This window comes from Lytechinus variegatus, chromosome 4, assembly GCF_018143015.1.
Source record: "Lytechinus variegatus isolate NC3 chromosome 4, Lvar_3.0, whole genome shotgun sequence".
In the NCBI taxonomy this organism is placed as follows: domain Eukaryota; kingdom Metazoa; phylum Echinodermata; class Echinoidea; order Temnopleuroida; family Toxopneustidae; genus Lytechinus; species Lytechinus variegatus.
Window position 1 is genome coordinate 63,353,310 of NC_054743.1, and position 20,299 is coordinate 63,373,608.

Sequence of the window (20,299 nt, forward strand, 5' to 3'; positions counted from 1 at the left end):
GCCATCACCACCTTCATCTGTCATTTTTACCATCATCATCACCACTGCAAGTCCACCATTACCACCAACATCATCATCAACATCACCATTACCATTATCACCATCATCATCACCATTATCACAATCATCATTACCACCATCATCATCACCATCATCATTACCATCGTCATCATCACCATCATCATCATCACTATCATAATAAACCATCATCATCAACATCATTATCATCACCACCATCATCATCATTAGTAATATTGATAATATAATCTGTGCTGTTGAAAGTTATGTTTAACAAATTCTTCCACATGAACTGTCAAAGTTTCTAGTTTGTTTTATTTCATTTCAATTGAATCAACAAAACCATTTGTAATAGGTCCATGATTTCATAAATACTATGAAATATAAATTAATCACTCATCACATATCAAGATAACTCTTTTGGAATAATCACAATAATCAAAGATGTATTGCATTTGGAATGTACAAAATTGAATACCTAAATGTCACAAAATAATACAGTTGACTACAAAAAAGTTACAATAAATACAAAAATACAATCAATTAATACTGCATAATCAATATGAACTGCATAGCATAGTACTGATTTAAAGTGCACATATTTCTTTGGAGTAATTAGAACGTACATACAAGAATTCATGATTTAAATTTTTTATCAGAAAAGATTACATAATGTACTACACGTATTTGTAAAAAATACACATATTCTAATTTAGCAATATAATGACAAACAAAAACTTTTCAAAATTTGTTATATTGTAGTAGACAGAGGTCCACTAAATCTCTTCATAATTGTGGCATATCTACCCTCTAATATAAGTAGTTCTAAACATAAATACAGACTAGTTGAAAACCAAAACAAAGTTTGACAGACCCTGTCTACAATAAATAAATAAAAAATACACATGGTTACAAAAGTATAGCTAAACTGATTAAATGTTTGATTCATTCTTAAACTGTAAATATACTAAGTCTCTATAAATAACAATTGCTTACATATACTACATGAATGAGAATGTTGTTATTGTTATTAAACCAATGGCAGTACTTGATCATAAATTTTCAGAAAAGATAATACCACAATGTGGTAAAATGCTGTTTACGTGGGGTGGTGGGGCCATGGGGGTAACCTTTTTCATTTCCTTTTTTTACTTTTCACATATTGGTGAGACAACCTAGTCCACATTCATCTCCATGGTCAACCATTTTAGTTGACAAGAACCAAATTTTTCGCAAAGTGAACCCACCCTCTCCCCCCAAAAAAATAAATGAATTTTTGAAAAGCTTACATGTACATAGGCTTGCAAGAGCTTCCTGATTCTTGGTGAGGAGTACAATTATGTTAATAATTTCTCACTTCAAGAACGTTCTTTACTGTTATTCTTTGGTAACAAACATCGGTGAAATTGATGCAAAGCTCATTTATAAATCATAATTATATAATACTGATAACACATGAATTATCAAAAGCACTTTCATGATTAATCCGCAAACCTGCATATCGTCACTTTCCCGCATAAAGGCCGTTAGCGTCGCCTTCCCGCGAAAGGGCTGTTAGCGCGGACTGCGCATCGCCTTCCTGCACAAAGGCCGTTAGCACGTACTGTTCACTGCACCGTATAAATGGCCCTTCCGCGGGAAGGTGACGTGCCGTGCGCGCTAACTGCCTTTGTGCGGGAAGGCGACGATATATGCAGACAGGGATCTGTGGGAAAGTAGCACAATCAGCTAGTCACCAAGGGTTTATTCAAATTGGCAGCTTTTACGACTCCATGAAATTTTCACATTTCATACTCTATTGACTTGTTAACATAGAAAAGATCGTATAAAAACAACCCAGAAAATTGAAAAAATATTGTATAAAGTGAAAGAGCCCGAGAGGAAGCACCAATAAATGAATATAATAAAAGAATTCTTCAAAACAATTTGTAGTGTATTTTCTTGACCACCATAATAAATATATAACAATCAACCATAATCAAAATAAGGTGTTTTACAGTAAAATTGAAGCAAACATTTTGATTTCAGACTTCTACAAAAAATAACAATTTCTACAAGCCTGTTGCAGAAAGACTTTTTGATTTAAAGGCAATTAAAAAATCAAGCACAAATCCCAAATACAACTTAGTAGTTGGTTTAAAAATCAAGTTGCATTTGATTTTTGGAGTTGAGTTTGATTGCAACTCTTTCTAAAAAGGGCCCCTGGGCCCAGTTTCCTAAAGATATGTTACAATGATAAATACACAATTTCTATAACACATTCATTATCAGCCAATCAAATTGCATGATATCAGTAGTTTTAAACTGTTATTGCAAATTTGTTATTGTAACAAGTTTGATGAAACTGGCCCCTGATCAGAAAACGTTACAATATAATTGCAATTTGTGGAATAATCTAGGATTGAGGATGAAATGGTTATAAAATATGGCAGGTTCTTGAGATTCAGCAAAGTTTTCTCTCTATCGAGCAGTCGATCTCTTTCTTGGGCGGGTTACAATAATGAGCCCAGAGGTAGTCGTGAAGGTCCAAGTGATAAATGACATCAGCGATACGCTTCAGGATCGCGTTCATACTCGCATCGCTATGCCACGCATCGTAATAGTGGCGATAGAGAAGCAGGGAGACCGCTGACATGTCGTAGCGATGCGTGTGGGCCTTTGTATCGTTCACATTCGGCTCAATGTCACTCCACGTAGAGCCGTGGGGTCCGATGCAGCGCCAGTTTGAAGCGCACTCCAGCAGAGGCTTCCAGAACTTGGTCTCCGCCACAGTCCCGTTGACGGCCATCCACATGTGCTCTGACGCGATGAAAGCGTTGGGGTGGGCCTTGGTGAAGCGGGTGGGGCTGGTGCGTAGGAAGGTGTAGAGGTCGGGGTGCGTGACCTCCACACTGAGGTTCTGGGGGTTGGTTGTCGCAATGAGGCCATCGTGTTTCAGGATGTAGGGGATGATGAAGTTGATGGGAGCGCGGAAGCGGACCTGGGGGCTGGCGTAGAAAAATCCACCATATTCCTTGAGAACTTCCTGATCAGTATGAAAGAAAGTAACAAAGAAACACATTACCAACATGCAAGAGAAAGGTAAATGGATGGGAGCTGGGGTGTTAGTGATCAAAAACAAAAGTAACTGAAAAATCGTGATAAAAAGAGCTGAAATTGAAAGAGCTCCCATAATTTTGTAAATAAAATTAAGCAAGTAAATTATAAACATTATAATCAGGACAAGGTGAGGGAGAAAGATGCATTTGACCATTGACAAACTTGAAAATGCATACCCATACATATATATAATACTTTAATAAATATCCAGCACTTAACATAATAATATCACAGCATATAAGATGAAAACATAAATAGCCATCTCACCCTGAGAGCAAATATCTTCCAAGCCTTGTTGTCAGTCTTGGCAACGTGTTTGGGGTAGTTAGTGAAGTTGAACCTCCTCACTTCAACATTGCACATCTGTTCCATCTGAGGAGAAAGGTCAAAGGTCAATTAAAAGAAGCCCCAAATTAAATAATGAACAACATGAAAAGTACATGTAGGTACGTATAGTAAAAGACCAAGTATGGGGTAGTTAGTGGAGTTGAACCATCGCGCAAAAGAATACTTTCGTTGGTACATATTACACTTATTAATCATACATTTCTCAAGGATATCAGTATCAAACCTGTGGTGGCATTCTGAAAATTGTCTTTTCTTTTCTATATTCATATCCTATATCATACCTTAAATCGCAACTCTCCCTCATCAACTAAATAGAGGTGTCTCTTCCCCCCCCCCAAAAAAAAAAATCGCTCATTATTACTGGCCATTGTGAGCCATGATCATGGAAATTTCCCTCGTGCATCATAAGCATCAAGACTATCCTAAATTTATGGCACGTGATTCACGCTGTCCTGAGTTCATTGCCCTTTTACCTTACCTGCTTAACTATCTTCGGATGGACCCCTAGGTTGTAGACGATGATTTTCTTGACCGGCATATGAGCCTGAACAGACGCGATCAATCCAAGCCCAACGTATGCCTTCTTCTGACTAAATCCAGTCACCACGACAATGTGCTTATCAACTTCCTGTAAGAGAGTAAAAGAATGTATGGACAACAGGGCCTTGTCTTACAACGAGTTAAGTTTGATCAAATCAATCGTAACTATGGACGGCCAGCAACGTCAACTTCTATTATGCATGTTTGTTCAAAATATTTGCTAGTTATGATGTGTATTCATGCATCCATTGTTTTTTTGAAAATTCACTGCGCTTCTCTTTGCATACAGAGGACATTGTGCAAGTTTTTTGTAGAAAAAAGTTAAGACACTTGATGGATTTCCATAGTTACGATTGATCGGATCAATCGTAACTCTTTGTTAGATGGAGCCCAGACATGCACACAAATTATATTGCCTTTGATTGTGATCATATTGTAATTACTCTTCAAAGCAGGGATGTCTGGAGTGAGAAGTAATGGTGGTAATTGCCAGTTAATACTGCACCAATAATTTTTCAGGAAAATGGGAAATAGTTGGAAATGGAGAGAAATACCACAAAATTGACTTCTTGAATACTTTCAGTTATTGCCCAGAGACCCGTTGAATAAAAGTTACCATTATGGCAACTTTGCCATCGAATGGTACCTTGCGTAGAATCCTTGATGCTGATTGGTTGTTGGTCAGCATTACCATGGTAGTCACCATTGGATGGCAAATTAACCATAATATTAACTTTAATGCACTTGTTCACTGCTACCACCCTGCCTGTGGGGAATCTACAGGTAGGACTATGGTATGCCAATGTTGTACAGAGCACACACTTTAAAAAATCATTAAAATATCACTTTTGTGACCAAAATTACTAATTTCCATACAGTTGCAATTTATTTTTCATTAGTAACTTGGGAATAATTTTTGTATTCACCAGAGCGCTCAAAAACTTGAATTTGGGGCATATTTTTTGGTACGCCCTCTATTGGTGGAAAGTAATATGGCAAGAAAATTTTCATTTTTTGATCTCTATTTTTAATTAAGAAAAAAATAGTTTAAAGAATCAAATTTAAATAAGAGTCAAGTTGTATGAATAATAGGTGTAATGGAGACTGTCAGTGTAAAAAAATCAAGCATTTGCCCCAAAGAAAAAGAGAAAATAAGCCAAACATTGCCACCCTTATTTTGCCACACATGGAGATATAAGTGAGAACAAGGTTATATCATAACCTTGTTCATTGAATAAGTGCTTTAATGCAAAGGGGCCCTGGTGTTTCTAAACTTCCCACCATTAAAAATAAGAACTGGTAACAATCTCAAAATGACTTTTTACATAATCTAATATAATGACCACCCAAGTGTCTATTGGTATGAATAAAAAATATGTGCCAAAGAATTCTGGAAGAAATTGTGCAATTGCTGAGAAATAAGCAAAATAAGCGCGGATTCGGTCACTTCCGTTGGGTCTTTATTCCAGCAATAATAATACACTGTCCCACGTGTGCCTATCTGTGTTGGTGATCTTCAGTGCGAACATTTTCAGCATAGATTTCAAGATTTCACAAAGTTCAGTTTATGTAACTGTACCAGATCTAGATCCTCAATGATATACTGACAATTAAGCCTGGTTTTACAGACTTTTCATGAAATCAGTGTTTACTGCAACTACTGGCATTTCTCTTCAAGTGTTTTTCCCAATATATCCTACATGGGCGCGGAAGCTCCCAACCCTGGTTACTGAATGAAGTTGTCACTGTCCCCAGTGTACACAGTTTGGAGCTGGTTTAGATGCAACGGGACGCATACACAAACATGAAAGATCTTGTTGGAGAAAACTGTCTGACAAGTCCTGGGGACTTTCATCAACATTTCCTCATCCGACAAGTTGTCAGATCCGACAACTTTCCTTGATTTTCATTGGCTGAGAAGCACTATAGAGTACCGAAGTGTGACGTCAGTTGCCATGGTGTCATGGCGGGCTGGTTCTAAACAAATTCGCAGCTGACGATCCTCTGTACACATTTGTATTACTTTGACTCGTCTGAAAGAATAGGTTGCAAGCGATCAAATTCCGATACCAACCATTTTATCCAATGAGAAACGCGTGCTTTCATTCGCAGGTTCATTTGTTTAGAACCAGGCCACCATGACACCATGGCAACTGACGTCATCGCTTAGTTACTCTATTACTATGGCCATTATTGGATAAAAAGGACTTGTTTGATAAAACATTCAACAAGTCACTTCATGAGACACTTCCCTGTTTTCTCCAACAGTTTCTATAGTAACAATGCTTCTCAGCCAATCAAATCAAGGAAAGATGTCAGATAACTTGTTTGGATGATAAACGTTGATGAAACATTCCCTAGTAGGCATACGCTGATCAAGTCCAGAGCCACCCCCTATTTACCATCATAGGGCCTAGTCTCCGCTCAGTGCCACACCCCATCCTTCACAACCAGGGGGCTACATGTACTTACTTGCCAAGCCGGCATCTCAACGCTGATATCAATAGGTTCCCTGCTGACGCTGGCCTCGTTTGAGATTGGGTAATTGTAGTGGACGATCCTATTTGGATCCCTTGTAACTTGCTGGAGGAGAAGACGTTCACGTCGTGACAGTTCTCCAGGTATCTCATTATCCATGGCAACTGATCATGGAAGTATTAGAGACAAAAATTAGGAATGGAGTGTTTTCACATGACTAAATATATAAAAATAACAATACTTGGTTGTTTTATACTGCACACATCAAAATAAATTGTCCCTAGACTCCCTCCATGGATTAAACAAAGAAAATTACTGGTATATCAAGGTACAAATATATTGTAAAGTATGAAGAAAGGAAATACAAATGAAGAAGGTCACTAAGGCTGTATTATGAAGTCAGTTTGACTAAATCTGTCTTAACTTTACAGGATGCTAAAAATTTCGAAATTGCATTTACAATTTATGTATCCTATGTTTACTTGGCTCTTTCCTCATATTTAATGATGAACTATTCCAGCTGTTATTTCCAATCAGTTACGAATGGACGCGTACAAAGCGCTGGCAAACTGAACTTGCACTGTAAGAGATATCCGACACGATTGGCTATCCATAATTATACCATAACTTTAGACCAGAGTTTATATTTATACAAGCGGCAGGCCCGAGTGTACAAATTATGTACTTAAGCACATTTATTTTCAGTTGGTATATTTCTCAGTATAATCTTAACTCTTCATGCGTTACGTTCGCATTATTGCACATCCGTAGGCGTGTTTCGTTCGCATTTTTGCACAACCACACATTTCCCATAGACGTCCCCTGTCCCATTGTTTTTCGAACAATTGCATGCCCCGGAGCGTGCCTAGCTACAATGTATAGCCTGGCGTTTTTGTATACCGTACATGTGTACCAATCGATCGATCGCGCGTGCGACATTAGTTTAGCGTTTGACAGATTATCGCAGTTTACAAATTACAGAATCTTTGAGTTTTCCCCAAAAATCAATACATCCTGATCACAGCCAGGAAGTTCATTGAAAAAGGAGAGGATAAAATCAATAAAACCCTCCTCACAAACAATACCATGGCCAGGTTTATTGTTAGGAGTCTGTGACTCATGGCATGAATGTGAATGAGACCCTAAAATAATGCAACACACAGGGGGTTTACAGGTGAACGCATGAAGAGTTAAACCACACGAACTACGGTACACCTATTTGGTCTACTTTCAAGTTGGTCAATGATCATTTCATGAACACTACACTTCATCAAATAGCCACAAAGTCTAATTCTCATTTGGTCTTATTCACTGCCACACGACAATAACCGGTGTAATAAGACTAAATTGGGCGTTTAGGTAATCAATAGTTATAAAGGGAAGGGGGGCATTTTCACAATGGGATATTTTTTAACCGTAATTCAGTTTTAGTTTGAAATTTTATCTTATGTAATAAATATCTGTTTTCTTTCTTTCTTTTATTTTAGGGCTGGGTGGGATGATTGTCTTTGCAATTTCTTTCTTATAATGTATTCAATCAAGTATTATGTAATTTACAATGTATATTTTTTGTAATTACATATATTTGTATATGCATTTACATCGCAAAGGACCCCATGGAAGAACATTGGTATTCTGTTAATACCACTGAAATGGGTCATATTTTGTTTTATATGGAAATAAATATAAACAAACAAACCTAGGCGGTCTATTCCTAATTTGTCCTCTAAAGACTAGTTGAATAGTAGACAAAATAAGTATAGACTAACTGGAAATTAGACAAAATGGTAAATGGGCTGACTCACAATTAGACCAAATCAGTAAAGACAAACTGGTTGCAGACGAACTAGAATTTGAGGCCAGACAGAAAAAGGACACCTAGAACCATTTTAACCCTCAGATAAACTGTTAACTCACCATGATAATGATACAGCAGTGTAATTCCAAGCAGAGTCAGCAAGACCAGTAGCAAAACACATTTTGGTTTCAGCCTCATGATGTCCTGAAAATATAAAGGGATAACATGAAACGAATCTGCTAATAAGAAATTACAAAATTCTAACCCCATGAAATCAAGCCCTAAATACACAAGGACATCACCCAGAATTTGTCAGTGTCGTTGGCCTAAAATACAAATGGTTTGTTCAAAATTTAAAAAAAAATTGTTCTTTCATTTTTTCACAACTTCTTGGGAAACCAGCAAGAAATGAAGAAACTTGATTTATTTTCTTCTTTTTTTTGTGGGGGGTTGATTATTTCTCGCTCACAAAATGACCCATCTTGTAGTACTCAGCCATCACTGAAAGTTAACAATGGACTGCACATGGAGTTTACCACCACGGAAAATAGCAGGCTGCCATCCCAACCAGCATGGTCGCTTTCTGATAAGAGGAGGTCTGCATCATTGCCACAATTCGAAAATAATTAAAAACTGAAGGTTTAACGAGGTTTGAATTAAAAGGGGTTAAAGAGAAATTCCAGTAGTTGCAGTAAACACTGATTTCATGAGAAAGTCTGTAAAACAAGGCTTGTCAGTATATCATCGAGGATCTAGATATGGTACAGTTACATTAACTGAACTTTGTGAAATCTTGAAATCTACGCTGAAAAATGTTCACATCGAAGATCCCCAACACAGATAAGCGCACGTGGGGCAATGTATAATTATTGCTTAGAGCGTCGGGCCCAACGCTCTACCCGAATCCTGTGCTTATTTGCTGATTTCTCAGCAATTACACAATTTTTTCCAGAATCCTTTGGCACATGCGTTTTATTTATACAAAGACACTTTGGTGGTCATTTCATTGGATTCTGTACGAACTCATTTTGATATCGTTACCAAAACTAGCATTTACCTTTAACACTAAACAGCCTACCAACATCATGTAGGCCTACATACATTTACAATAAGTTTTGATGTAAATGGATTAAGAGCATTGCACCCTTGTAATGTTTTAAAAGATGTACCGGTACCCAACTAGAAATGCATGACATTTTTCTTTTGTATTTTAGAATACTTCTTTTTTGCAGTTTTGAAAATAAGGTATATCTTTATTGAATCAAAATATGGTGCAAAATTTCACAAAAATAAGGGGAAAGATAAGAAATAATAAAGATAATTTCATATCAAATACATTCAGTTAACATCCTTCCAGAAAATTTTCTGGCATATATTTCAGAAAGGTGGTATGCTATTTAATATAAATTTATCTCAATCATTTCTTCCTTTTTCCCCCCTTCAAGAATCAAAATTTAGGAGTAATCAAGGAGGATGCAAAAATACACCCTTTCTCCATCTAGATGCTGTAGTGAAGCAGTGGTTGTTTGCTCCACCATTACAAGCCAAATAAAGGCAATAATGGCCGTCATCCTTATTCACGTCTGTGTAAAGTCTAGAGGACAAAAAAAATCAGAAAATATTTTATGATGGGGGGACCTAAAGCTACGCACTTTGTTTTCAAATGATAATAATGTAACAGTAATGTAACAGTAATGTAACAGATAATAATGTAACATCGAAATGGCTAGATTTTGTAATATTTTTGCTACATCCTTGTTTTGATGTTGGCTGAGTTGGTCGCCCTACTTCATCTGGTGTCTTCCTCTCATATGTCCTGACATGCCAGCTATTGGAGTTTAGATATAAGAGTTCTAACTCTTGTTGTAAATCTCCCTCCTTCAGATGTAGTTTAACTGATATAGATCTCTTTGCATCCAAACAATCTGGTGGTATATCTTCCTCCTTCATATTGGTGCTCAGATCTTGACATTAGCTTTGTATCCAAGCACTGAAGATCTATATTTCATTTATTTTTCTCTACTTGAGACTAGTATTTACTAGAGAAGAAAAGTAAATCTCCCTCCTTCATAATTATACGAATACCTCAAACCTATTCGCCTATTTCATCCTTCGTCGACATAGTCATGTTTCGAATTGAATTGCCAGAGTTCTTCTCTGGTGAAGATGGAAAAGACTTTAGACAATGGGTTAGGAGATTGGAGGTAGTTGCAGCGGCTGACTCATCAGTGGCCGACAAGCTTCAATTTGTCCTTCCCTCCAAATTGACAGGACCTGCTTTCTCTGTATGGGAAAGTCTTCCTCCAAGTGAACAGGCCGACTTTAAACAGGCAAAAGAGAGACTATCCGCTATTTTTGGTCGGTCTGATTTTATTACTACATTCCAGTCATGTATTACAGCTCGAGTGAGGCAGCCGGGAGAGCAGATCCCTGTGTACGCAGCTGCCATTGCATCATTGGTCGAGGAAGCTTTTCCTTCTTATGGTGATAATGCCAAGGAAGGGGAGAGGTTCCGAAGATTTGTCGCTGGCCTGAGCAATGTTTTGCAAGTGAAAATCCACGAAATGGGAGCAAAGACTTTCCAAGAGGCTGTCGAGTTGGCTAATAGAATTGAGAGAGCTCATATTTTCGGCAGACAGACCGAAACCCCCAGTGCAGCTGTCTCTCCATCCGAGGAAACTTCTGATCACCCTTCTCTTCAGAAAGTTTTAGATCGTCTTGAAGATCTTGAGAAGAAATTTTCTTCACTGACACTTCGCCCTACATCTCGTACCCGAAGTAGAGATGAATCGCCTCGTTCTCATTTCAAAGAGGACAGACGTCGCGCATCCAGTCCTAGTCCAAGGCGGTATCCTGATTTCCGACGGGAAAGAGAGACAAGCCCCGTTCATCGTGGCTATGACTCCCCAGATTACGAGTATCATAGTCGAGAAAGAGCAGCAAGCCCCCTCCATCGTAGTTATGCTGATAGATTTCGCGGACGATCGCCGAGTCCCCGTCGTCGGAACAACAATGATAATTGGCGACGTTCACCGAGTCCTAGTGACAGACGAGACAGAGGAAGAAGCCCCCTCCGTCGTGATAGATACTATGATGACTATCGCCGACCTGAACGTCATGGTAATGTGGATACATCCTTTCGTCCTCATTCTCCAAGGAGAGTACATTTCTCTGATAGGCAGGGAAACGACCGTTAGTTGATGTTGTGGGCCAGCCATCAACTACCTCACCAACGGCCCCACCTATTGCTAAATCAAGTCTGCCCAGCTCAGTTTCTCCCTACATCCCTATCATTGTTGAATGCAAGTACATAATGGCTTATCTGGATTGTGGCTCTTATATTTCCCTTATTAGTAATGAACTTTGGTCCAGCATACCTAATAATTACAAGGGGCAAATGCAGCCAATATTTTGTCATGCTACTTCAGTAACCAGACAGAACCTTGATGTTATCGGAATAGTTACGCTCACCCTTCATCTTGGAGATAGAAGCATCCAACAACAATTCCACTGTGCGAGAGATATCAGTCACCCTCTCATCTTGGGTTGGGATTTTTTTTCTCAACATCAAGCTTCGATCTCGGCACAGACATCTACATTTGAGATGCCGGGAATGTCAATTCCTCTGGCGGGCAAGAGACAAACCACCCCTCTTCGATGTAATGCCTTACTCGTTGACTCAGTATCCATCCCATCGATGTCTGAGATGAATGTTCAAGCCAGACTACAGTCTCAACATGGCGTCACTCCCGATGGTTATGACGGACTATTCGAGCCTCAGATGAGAGAACACCTTTCTTCTGCTGCTGCAAGGTCCTTATGCACAGCTCAGAATGGTCTTATCACAGTCTGTCTTATTAATCCAACAGATGATGATATTCAACTTCCGGCAGATTCACATCTTGGTCAGTTTTATTCGGCGACTGGTCAGGATGATGAAGAGTACAAGATAATTGAACCGGTAGTGGCTTCAACGCAGAGCATTTCTTATAAGATCACTGATCTTCTCCCTTCTTCCGGTCTCTCAGACGAACAATATCGCCGAGCTGAACAAGTCCTTTCAGATTACTCTGAAGTGTTTAGCAACTCTGCAAGTGATATTGGTCACACTCACTTAGCTAATCACCGCATACTCACAAGTTCTGAAGCCCCTATAAAGCAACGGGCATACAGAACATCGCCTGCTGCCAAAGTTGAGATCCAACGTCAAGTTGATGACTTACTTGAGCGTAACATCATCGAAGAGAGCCATAGTCCTTGGTCCAGTCCCATTGTACTCGTACGAAAGAAAGATAACTCTTTCCGTTTCTGCATCGACTATCGCAAACTCAATGCGATAACGATACGAGACTCTCATCCTATCCCAAGGCAAGATGACACGTTAGACGCTTTGAATTCCTCATCCTTCTTCAGTGTAATGGATCTCTCAAGTGGTTATTGGCAAGTTCCCCTTCACCCTGACGACAAAGAGAAAACAGCTTTTACGACAGGAACCAGCCTTTATCACTTTAATGTGATGCCCTTCGGACTTGTCAATGCCCCTATGACTTTCCAGAGGTTGATGGAAGTAGCTCTGCATGGCCTACATTGGACAAAGTGTCTGGTTTATCTCGATGATTGTATCGTAATAGGTAAAGACTTCGATGACCATCTCAACAACGTAGCTGAAGTTCTCGAACGTTTCCGGCTCGCTGGATTGAAACTCAAGCCAAGTAAATGTCAGTTCTTCAGAAAAGAAGTCACCTACCTTGGACACTGCATCAATACGAAAGGGATCCAACCCGATCCTTCCAACACAGCGAAAGTCCAAGAATGGCCTTCTCCTAAAACAGTCACACAAGTGAGATCTTTCTTAGGATTGGCATCGTATTACAGACGGTTCATTCCCAAGTTCTCACAGATCGCCTCTCCCCTCCATCATCTTACACAGAAGAACACTCCCTTCATCTGGTCAGAAGCATGTGAGGAAGCCTTTCAACATCTCAAGATGGCCCTCATCAGTCCTCCTCTTCTTGCTTACCCAGACTTTGACAAGGAGTTCAGATTAGCGACAGACGCTTCGAATGATGCTGTCGGAGCAGTCTTATCTCAAGTACATAACAATAGAGAACAAGTGATTGCATACTTTAGTGCCACCCTCTCTAAGACGCAGCGAAGATGGTCGACATTTGATCGCGAATTATGGGCGATCGTTTCCTCCATCCGACATTTTCGCCACTTCCTTAGAGGACAGCATTTCACTGTGGTTACTGACCACCAACCCTTGCTGAGTTATGAGAAACTACCCATCCAAGATGATACGACAGGTAGAAGAGCTCGATGGATGGTAGAACTCCACTCTTACTCCTTTTCTATCATTCATCGACGAGGCAGATCACACACTAATGCAGACGCAATGTCTCGTCACCCTTCGACTTCAAACACTGATACGCACCTCCCTCCTTCGAAGTCTCATGTGTGTGCCATGAACAATAGCAAGACTACTTGTTCAGTAGGTACACAAACAGATGCACCAAGAGAGAAGCCCGTAGTAAATAGGCCTTACCTTCCTCCTTCGTTGCCTGAATCACCTGACTATCCAGAGTCAAATAGCAAACAATGTCTTCCTACGTCAGAAACATCCTCAAAATCAGACGATGATGCTCGTCTTCCTCCTTCATCGTCAGAGATTCTTAATGGCCTACGACTCAAAATCTTTCGTCATCAGCAGTTAGACAAAGATGTACAAGTTGTCAAACACATGGTGATTGAAAAAGTAAAACTTGGTCCTAGAGAAATACGCCGTTATTCACCAAGAATGAGACGTTTCCTATGGCAATTGAATCGTTTCAAGGTAGAGGATGGCATCCTTTATCGCACAAAGAGAGACCTGAAAAAGTCAACTATCCTCTATCAAGCTGTTATCCCACAGAGTTTGGTGCCTGAAGTTCTCAAACTACTCCATAGTCATCCTACTTCTGGACACTTTAGTACAGAGAGAACACTGTCTCGAGCCGAAAATGATATGTACTGGCCTTACATGCACCGAGATATAGTAGACCACTGTGAGACTTGCATGGCATGTGAGTCGTTCAGAAACCCAACTCCCTCTCATCAAGCACCACTACAAAGTGTTACGACAAGCTACCCATTCCAGACGGTTTATGCTGATATTGCGATGTTACCCCGCACTTCCTCCAGTTCTTCCTACATCCTTGTAGTTGTGGATCACTTCTCAAAATTCATCAATCTTTATGCTATGAAGGATCAAACAGCTACCACAGTATCAAAACACTTGTTTGAAGATTATGTCAGGGAACACGGTTCACCTGATGTATTACATACTGATCAGGGACGTCAGTTCGAATCTTCTCTTGTTCATCAACTTTGTATGCAGTTTGGTATCAAGAAAACCCGCTCATCTCCTTACCACCCCCAGGGTGCTGGCATAGTAGAACGAACCAACCGTATCGTCAAAGACCAGCTGGCTAAATACTTGGCAGAAAGAGGAGGTGAATGGGATCAACATCTGAAACAGGTTGAATTAGCATACAATTCGACTGTACATTCATCAACTGGGTATACACCTTTCTTCTTACTGTATGGCAGAGAAGTTCGCCTCCCCCATTCCGTACCATCCCCAGACACAAGATCGACTGGTATCACCCATCATCAGTATGTTCAAGATCTGCGTTCTCGCCTACATCGAGCATTTCAGTATGCTGCTTCACGCAATAATGCAGCTAGAGTCAAACAGCAAGCTAATTACAATAAGAAGGAAAGAGATATCCAATATCTTCCTGGAGATCTGGTTTGGCTCAACAATCCTGCTATGAGTAGAAGTAAGCTAGCGGCTAACTGGAAAGGACCCTACAGAATTGTTTCGTCTTCAATGGGGCCCACAGTTCGAATCCATGGTCTAGATGACAGGAAAGAGATGGTGATACACAAGAATCGCATCAAACCATATCGATCTTCCACGGACCCATCAGATGGTAACTCCTTCAAATATCCTCCTTCAGGCAGACATCCTTACTTCAGTCAAAGTCTCCCTGATGGTCATACTCACAATATGACCAATCATCCTTCCTTCATGCCTAGTGGTCATTCTCACAATATGACCTATCATCCTTACTTCATGCCTTGTGGTCATACTCACAATATGACCTCTCGTCCTTCCTTCACACCTTTGTCTGGCTCCCTCCCACCATCTTGGAGTGGAGGCCAGGCAAACCTCCCTAATGGTCGTCTCCATCCCGACGATCTACCCCAAAACTCTTCAGATGGACTACATCCATCCCGTAGTCCAGCCACTTGCTCTGAGGGACATCGCCTACCTAATGACCAATCCTTGGCTCGACCCTCTGATGACCAATCCTTGGCTCAACCCCCAGATGATGACCAACCCTTGGCTCAACCCCCGGATGATGACCAACCCTTGGCTCAACCCCCGGATGATGACCAACCCTTGGCTCAACCCCTGGATGACCAACCCTTGGCTCAACCCCCGGATGATGACCAACCTTTGGCTCAACCCCCGGAAGATGACCAACCCCTGGATGATGACCAAACCTTGGCTCAACCTCCCCGCGATGACCAACCCCTGATGGTACCCACTATAAGAACTAGATCTGGTCGCTCTGTTAAGAAACCATCAAGATATAAAGACTATGAACAATAACATTGAACCGGATCGATCAGCCAAATTTTACGACATTGAAATACAGACTTTGATAGAACATTCATCATCGACCGAAGAATTATGTGATGAGAATTTTTTTTCATCGATCACAGAAATTCCTACCAATGTAATTTTTTTTCCCTTTTGGATATTTACTAGAAGGAAAATGCATTTGCATTCATAATTGTTTGAAGTTGGTTTTTAAATCTTTGCTTAAAATTAAACACATTTAATGTTTTAACAAAGACAAAACAAAACAAACGAAAGAAATGTTAAAGTGGTAAAGTTTATGGCTTTAAATGATGTGTTCATAGGACTTATTTTCATTTTACCTCGATTGAAAAAAAAAACACCTTAATATTAAAGTAAAAGATTGAAAATGGAATCAGATATAAAAGCAGCAATCGAATTTCATGATTGTAATGCAATTTTGACTGCATTGTATTTACCCTCTAAAAATGTGTTGATACTGCATTTCAAGATTGTATTTCTTTAAACAAAAAACAAACAAAGATCTAGGCAAATTTTGAATGCAAAACAGTTTTCTTTGAATGATATATGCATTAATGTCCTTCTCTGACTGAGATAACATCTATATGAAAGTGGCAAAACAATTGGTTAAAAATATCTTTAAATCAAAGGATAAATGATTCTTGGCAATACTTTTGATTGTCATGTAGATTTCATGAAAATTTACTCTCAGTCACTCTATACAAAAAAAAAAAATGCAATGATATTGAAGATTGGATTGTTTCGTATAAGAATTCAAATCTTGATATAAAAAGAATTCATTTACAGAATTTATAATATATGTGAATTGTGAATATTCTTGAAAATATCATTTTTGCAACTAGCCATACTATTGATTAACTTGATTTTGCACACAAAAAAAGCAAATAATTGTTTTCATTATATATCAAATATGGATACTTGATTTTGGAAATATAATGAAACCAAAAAAAAAAAAGAAAAAATATTTTATCTCTATTCCATCAAACACGAAACAATATGTTTGGAAAATGGAATGGAAATCGATTTTGTTCAGACAATTTGAATCTTAAAAAAAAGCAAGGACCAAATGTTCACGAAACAAAACTTAGATTGGTTGCAAAGTTGGTAATTTTTTGTTGATGCATGATCCATTTTCGCTTATGGCAGTTTGTTGTATTTTTTTTCTTTCCTTTTGGACAATCATAGCTTTTTAAGGATATATCGCAAGAAAAAATTAAGTCTGAAAAAAAAGAAGAAAGCTAATTGTTTATTCGAAAATACTCATGCGACAACAATATGTATACTATTTGTGCTTTTGCAACTAACAGTCAGATTGCCATTGGTAATAGTTAATACTGATTTGAATAATTCTTATTTCTCTTCGAAAGAAATATCGAAGTCAGAATATACATTTTTTTTTCATTCTCTGAAATCGTCTGTTTAGTGACGACCGCTATAAAAGAAAGCAATATTACATAGATTGGGTTTGGAAATATGTCAGTTCTGCTGATTGTTGCAAAAGTAATGACTTATTGATATTACTGTGAACAGTTGAAATTTAAGGTTCCTTCATTATTTTCTTTTATCCTCTTAATTTTTTTGCCCGTTAAAAAAAAAAAATTCATGCTAGCAAGAAAAAAAAAAAGTTCGGAAAGAAAACATGAATCGAAACTTAAAAACTTTGGAGTGTATATTGAAAAATGAGGACATTTTTAATGAAGAGGGAATCTTATGTAACAGTAAATTTTGCTGGTTCTATTTAATCTGTACTCTTACATTTGGCTTTCCATACTTTGTTTACATTCAACTTGTTTATTTCCATTCCTACTCATCTCATCCTTCTTTCCATCCTCTCAATCCACATACATTGTCATGATCTCATCTTTCATTCCATCTCCACAATACATCTCACATAGCAACACAGGTTCATTGCATTTCATTCATTCATTCAGTTTCCCCTCAGTCATGCTTCCTGGTTTTCCATTAGCTTTCCACTCCACATGGTCTTATTGTTTAATTCTCATTAGGATTCAGTTTAACTCATGATCACCCTTCTCTATTCTCTGATTGGTTCTTATTTTTAAATAGGGTTAGTTCATTTTATAGTTCATACCATTTTCCTTGTATTTGATTGGTTGATTTCTATGATTATCCAATGTGGGTAGATTGGCAGAAGATAAGATTAGAAAGTAAAGTCAGTGCTGATCTGGACTTCATCTTGTCAACTTCTAATTTATTTTGTGTTCACCCTATCTTCAGTTTAATAATTTTAGTTTAATTAAAGGAGAGCTTAGTTTGATTGAGTACAGGAGAGCACAGGAGACTGAGTTTGGAAGTGTACAAACGGTCATGTTACAATAACTATGCCAATTTTAATATTTAGGACCCCTAGACCAAAACAGCTTTGGTCTCCGTTATATTGGTTGTTCCGCAGAACTCCGTTGGCCATATGTTTATATATCAAGTTTGGACAAAACAGGAAAGTAAAGCTGCGCGACAGCCGAAGTCACTGTTTTTCCCCCCTTTTAAGTTTATTTTTCTGTTTTGGTGCATATATATCAGGCCAAAATGGAATATAGTTTTTATTTTGGTCCAGTTCTTTATAATTTCTGTGAAATGCAGACAAAAATCGATGAGAACCTTCGGGAGGGATTTTGCATTGTAAACCCCCCTAATGGCGGCTGCACGATCGCGAGCCTTCTGTGTACAAGGAGAAATGAAAAAAAATTATGTTTAAAAACTCCTCGAAACAGACAGCTGTACTACCACAAACCCCTCCCAAAAGAAACAGCAAATTTATTAGTACCAGGCAGTACTGGTAAAAAAAAATGAAAGGGAAAGACTTCCATATGTCCCCTCCACTAATTTTTCAAAATACTTCTCCAGAACCCCCTTCTTTCATTCGCTCTCTTCTTTTTTTTCCTTCTTACTTCCGGTTGGAACTTGGACTCGAACCTCTGAGTCTCACTGCTGATCGAGGCATCTTCTGTCTGTCGCCTTACTCACTGAGCTAGCAGGAATTGTTGATAGCCATGGGTTTCAAAATGGTTATGTATCCTATGTAGTGTTTTGAGTTTTGTCAGATGTGTATCAATCAGATATGATTATTTACGCCTGGGACCGACCTTTAACGTCACCATCCGAAAGACGTGACCAGGGCTCGAACCACGAACCTCTGCATCAATTTGTAACTTCCCCACAGCTTGAATTACAGGAGCACGCCACAAGGCACAACGCCCAGTTGAACCGATATTACGACTAGTCTACTCTCCAAGAGTATCGGGTATTAATTTTTGTGACTGAATAAACCGATGCCATTGTATTGGGAATTACACACTCGAATTTTCGACGCAATAAAGCCATATTTTGGTACCGGTATGTATCCAACTTTTCCTTCTTAATCTTTTTCTTAAATCTCTTGATAAACCTTCTCCATCACCCATGTTGTTGTTTTTTTTTTCAATTTTAGTGGAGGGGACATATGCTTTTATGCAGGTCTTGCCAAAGGCAATGAGAGTAAAGCTTCAAGGGATTTCCCAAAACTAGGCCTCATATGTTATGAGGCTCATAACATTTTTAAAAGGGGCAATTTCCATGTGCTGCGAACCAAACTCCGAGTCCAACGGCAACGCCGCGACTCACGGGGAGTTCTCCGAATCCGATGCCAATGCTGCCGCAGCATGTTGACGTGGATAACTTTGACGTTTCAGTCAAGCCAAATTTTGTATTGTCCCATATACTAACTTTCGTGTCATGCTATTATCTTTGTTGAAAATTTACGGTTGGATAAAAAAAACTCAAATTATTCTGCATTGAATAAATGACAAATACTTCAGTTGCCTTTTCTAGGTAATAATGCTGTCAAACAAAAAAATTTAAAATTAAGAAATGATAGACTACTTACACTGTAGAAGTTACAGTAGGCCGGCCTACTTTGAAAAATAATTCGTCGGTTTCAAATTGCAAGTGCTGTGCTGCATGCTATGCTGCGCTTCAATCATATACGAAGGCGCCAGCGCCACGATGCGATCGCGAGAGCTAGCGCTAGAGCGAATCCAAGAAAAGAGCGCGAGCGAGTGATTAATTGGGTGGTGGAGATGATGAAGATGATGGTGGTGGTGGTGGTGGTGATGATGATGTCCGGTGATGAGGAGCATGATGATGACGATGATGATGATGATGATGATGATGATAATGATGATAATGATGATGATGATGATCGATGATGATGATGATGATGATGATGATGATGATGATGATGATGATGATGATGATGATGATGATGATGATGATGATGATGATGATGATGATGATGATGATGATGATGATGATGATGATGATGATGATGACGTGGTACGTGGTGATGA

General features: G+C 38.9%; 1 protein-coding gene across 2 annotated transcripts; it reads right to left on the reverse strand.

Annotated features, from left to right (window-relative positions):
* Positions 1-1,084: 1,084 nt before the first annotated feature.
* Positions 1,085-19,941, reverse strand: LOC121414486. 2 transcript variants are annotated; one of them, XM_041607681.1, is made up of 6 exons: positions 19,837-19,941; positions 8,401-8,485; positions 6,478-6,647; positions 3,944-4,093; positions 3,385-3,489; positions 1,085-3,043 (listed from the first exon to the last, which is right to left on the reverse strand). In XM_041607681.1, the coding sequence occupies exons 2-6, from the start codon at positions 8,477-8,479 to the stop codon at positions 2,462-2,464; spliced, it is 1,086 nt and encodes a 361-aa protein (XP_041463615.1). In that variant the 5' UTR covers positions 8,480-8,485; positions 19,837-19,941; the 3' UTR covers positions 1,085-2,461. The 2 variants fall into 2 exon arrangements, with proteins under 2 accessions (XP_041463615.1, XP_041463616.1); XM_041607682.1 differs by lacking the exon at positions 19,837-19,941 and adding an exon at positions 18,863-18,881.
* Positions 19,942-20,299: the final 358 nt, after the last annotated feature.

Coding starts and splice junctions, on each gene's coding strand:
- LOC121414486 (XM_041607681.1), bottom strand. CDS start 8,479: ATGAGGCTGAAACCAAAATGTGTTTTGCTACTGGTCTTGCTGACTCTG. Junction 6,648..8,400: donor ACTGCTGTATCATTATCATG/GTGAGTTAACAG, acceptor TTCCATGATCAG/TTGCCATGGATAATGAGATA. Junction 3,490..3,943: donor ATCCGAAGATAGTTAAGCAG/GTAAGGTAAAAG, acceptor CTTTCTCCTCAG/ATGGAACAGATGTGCAATGT.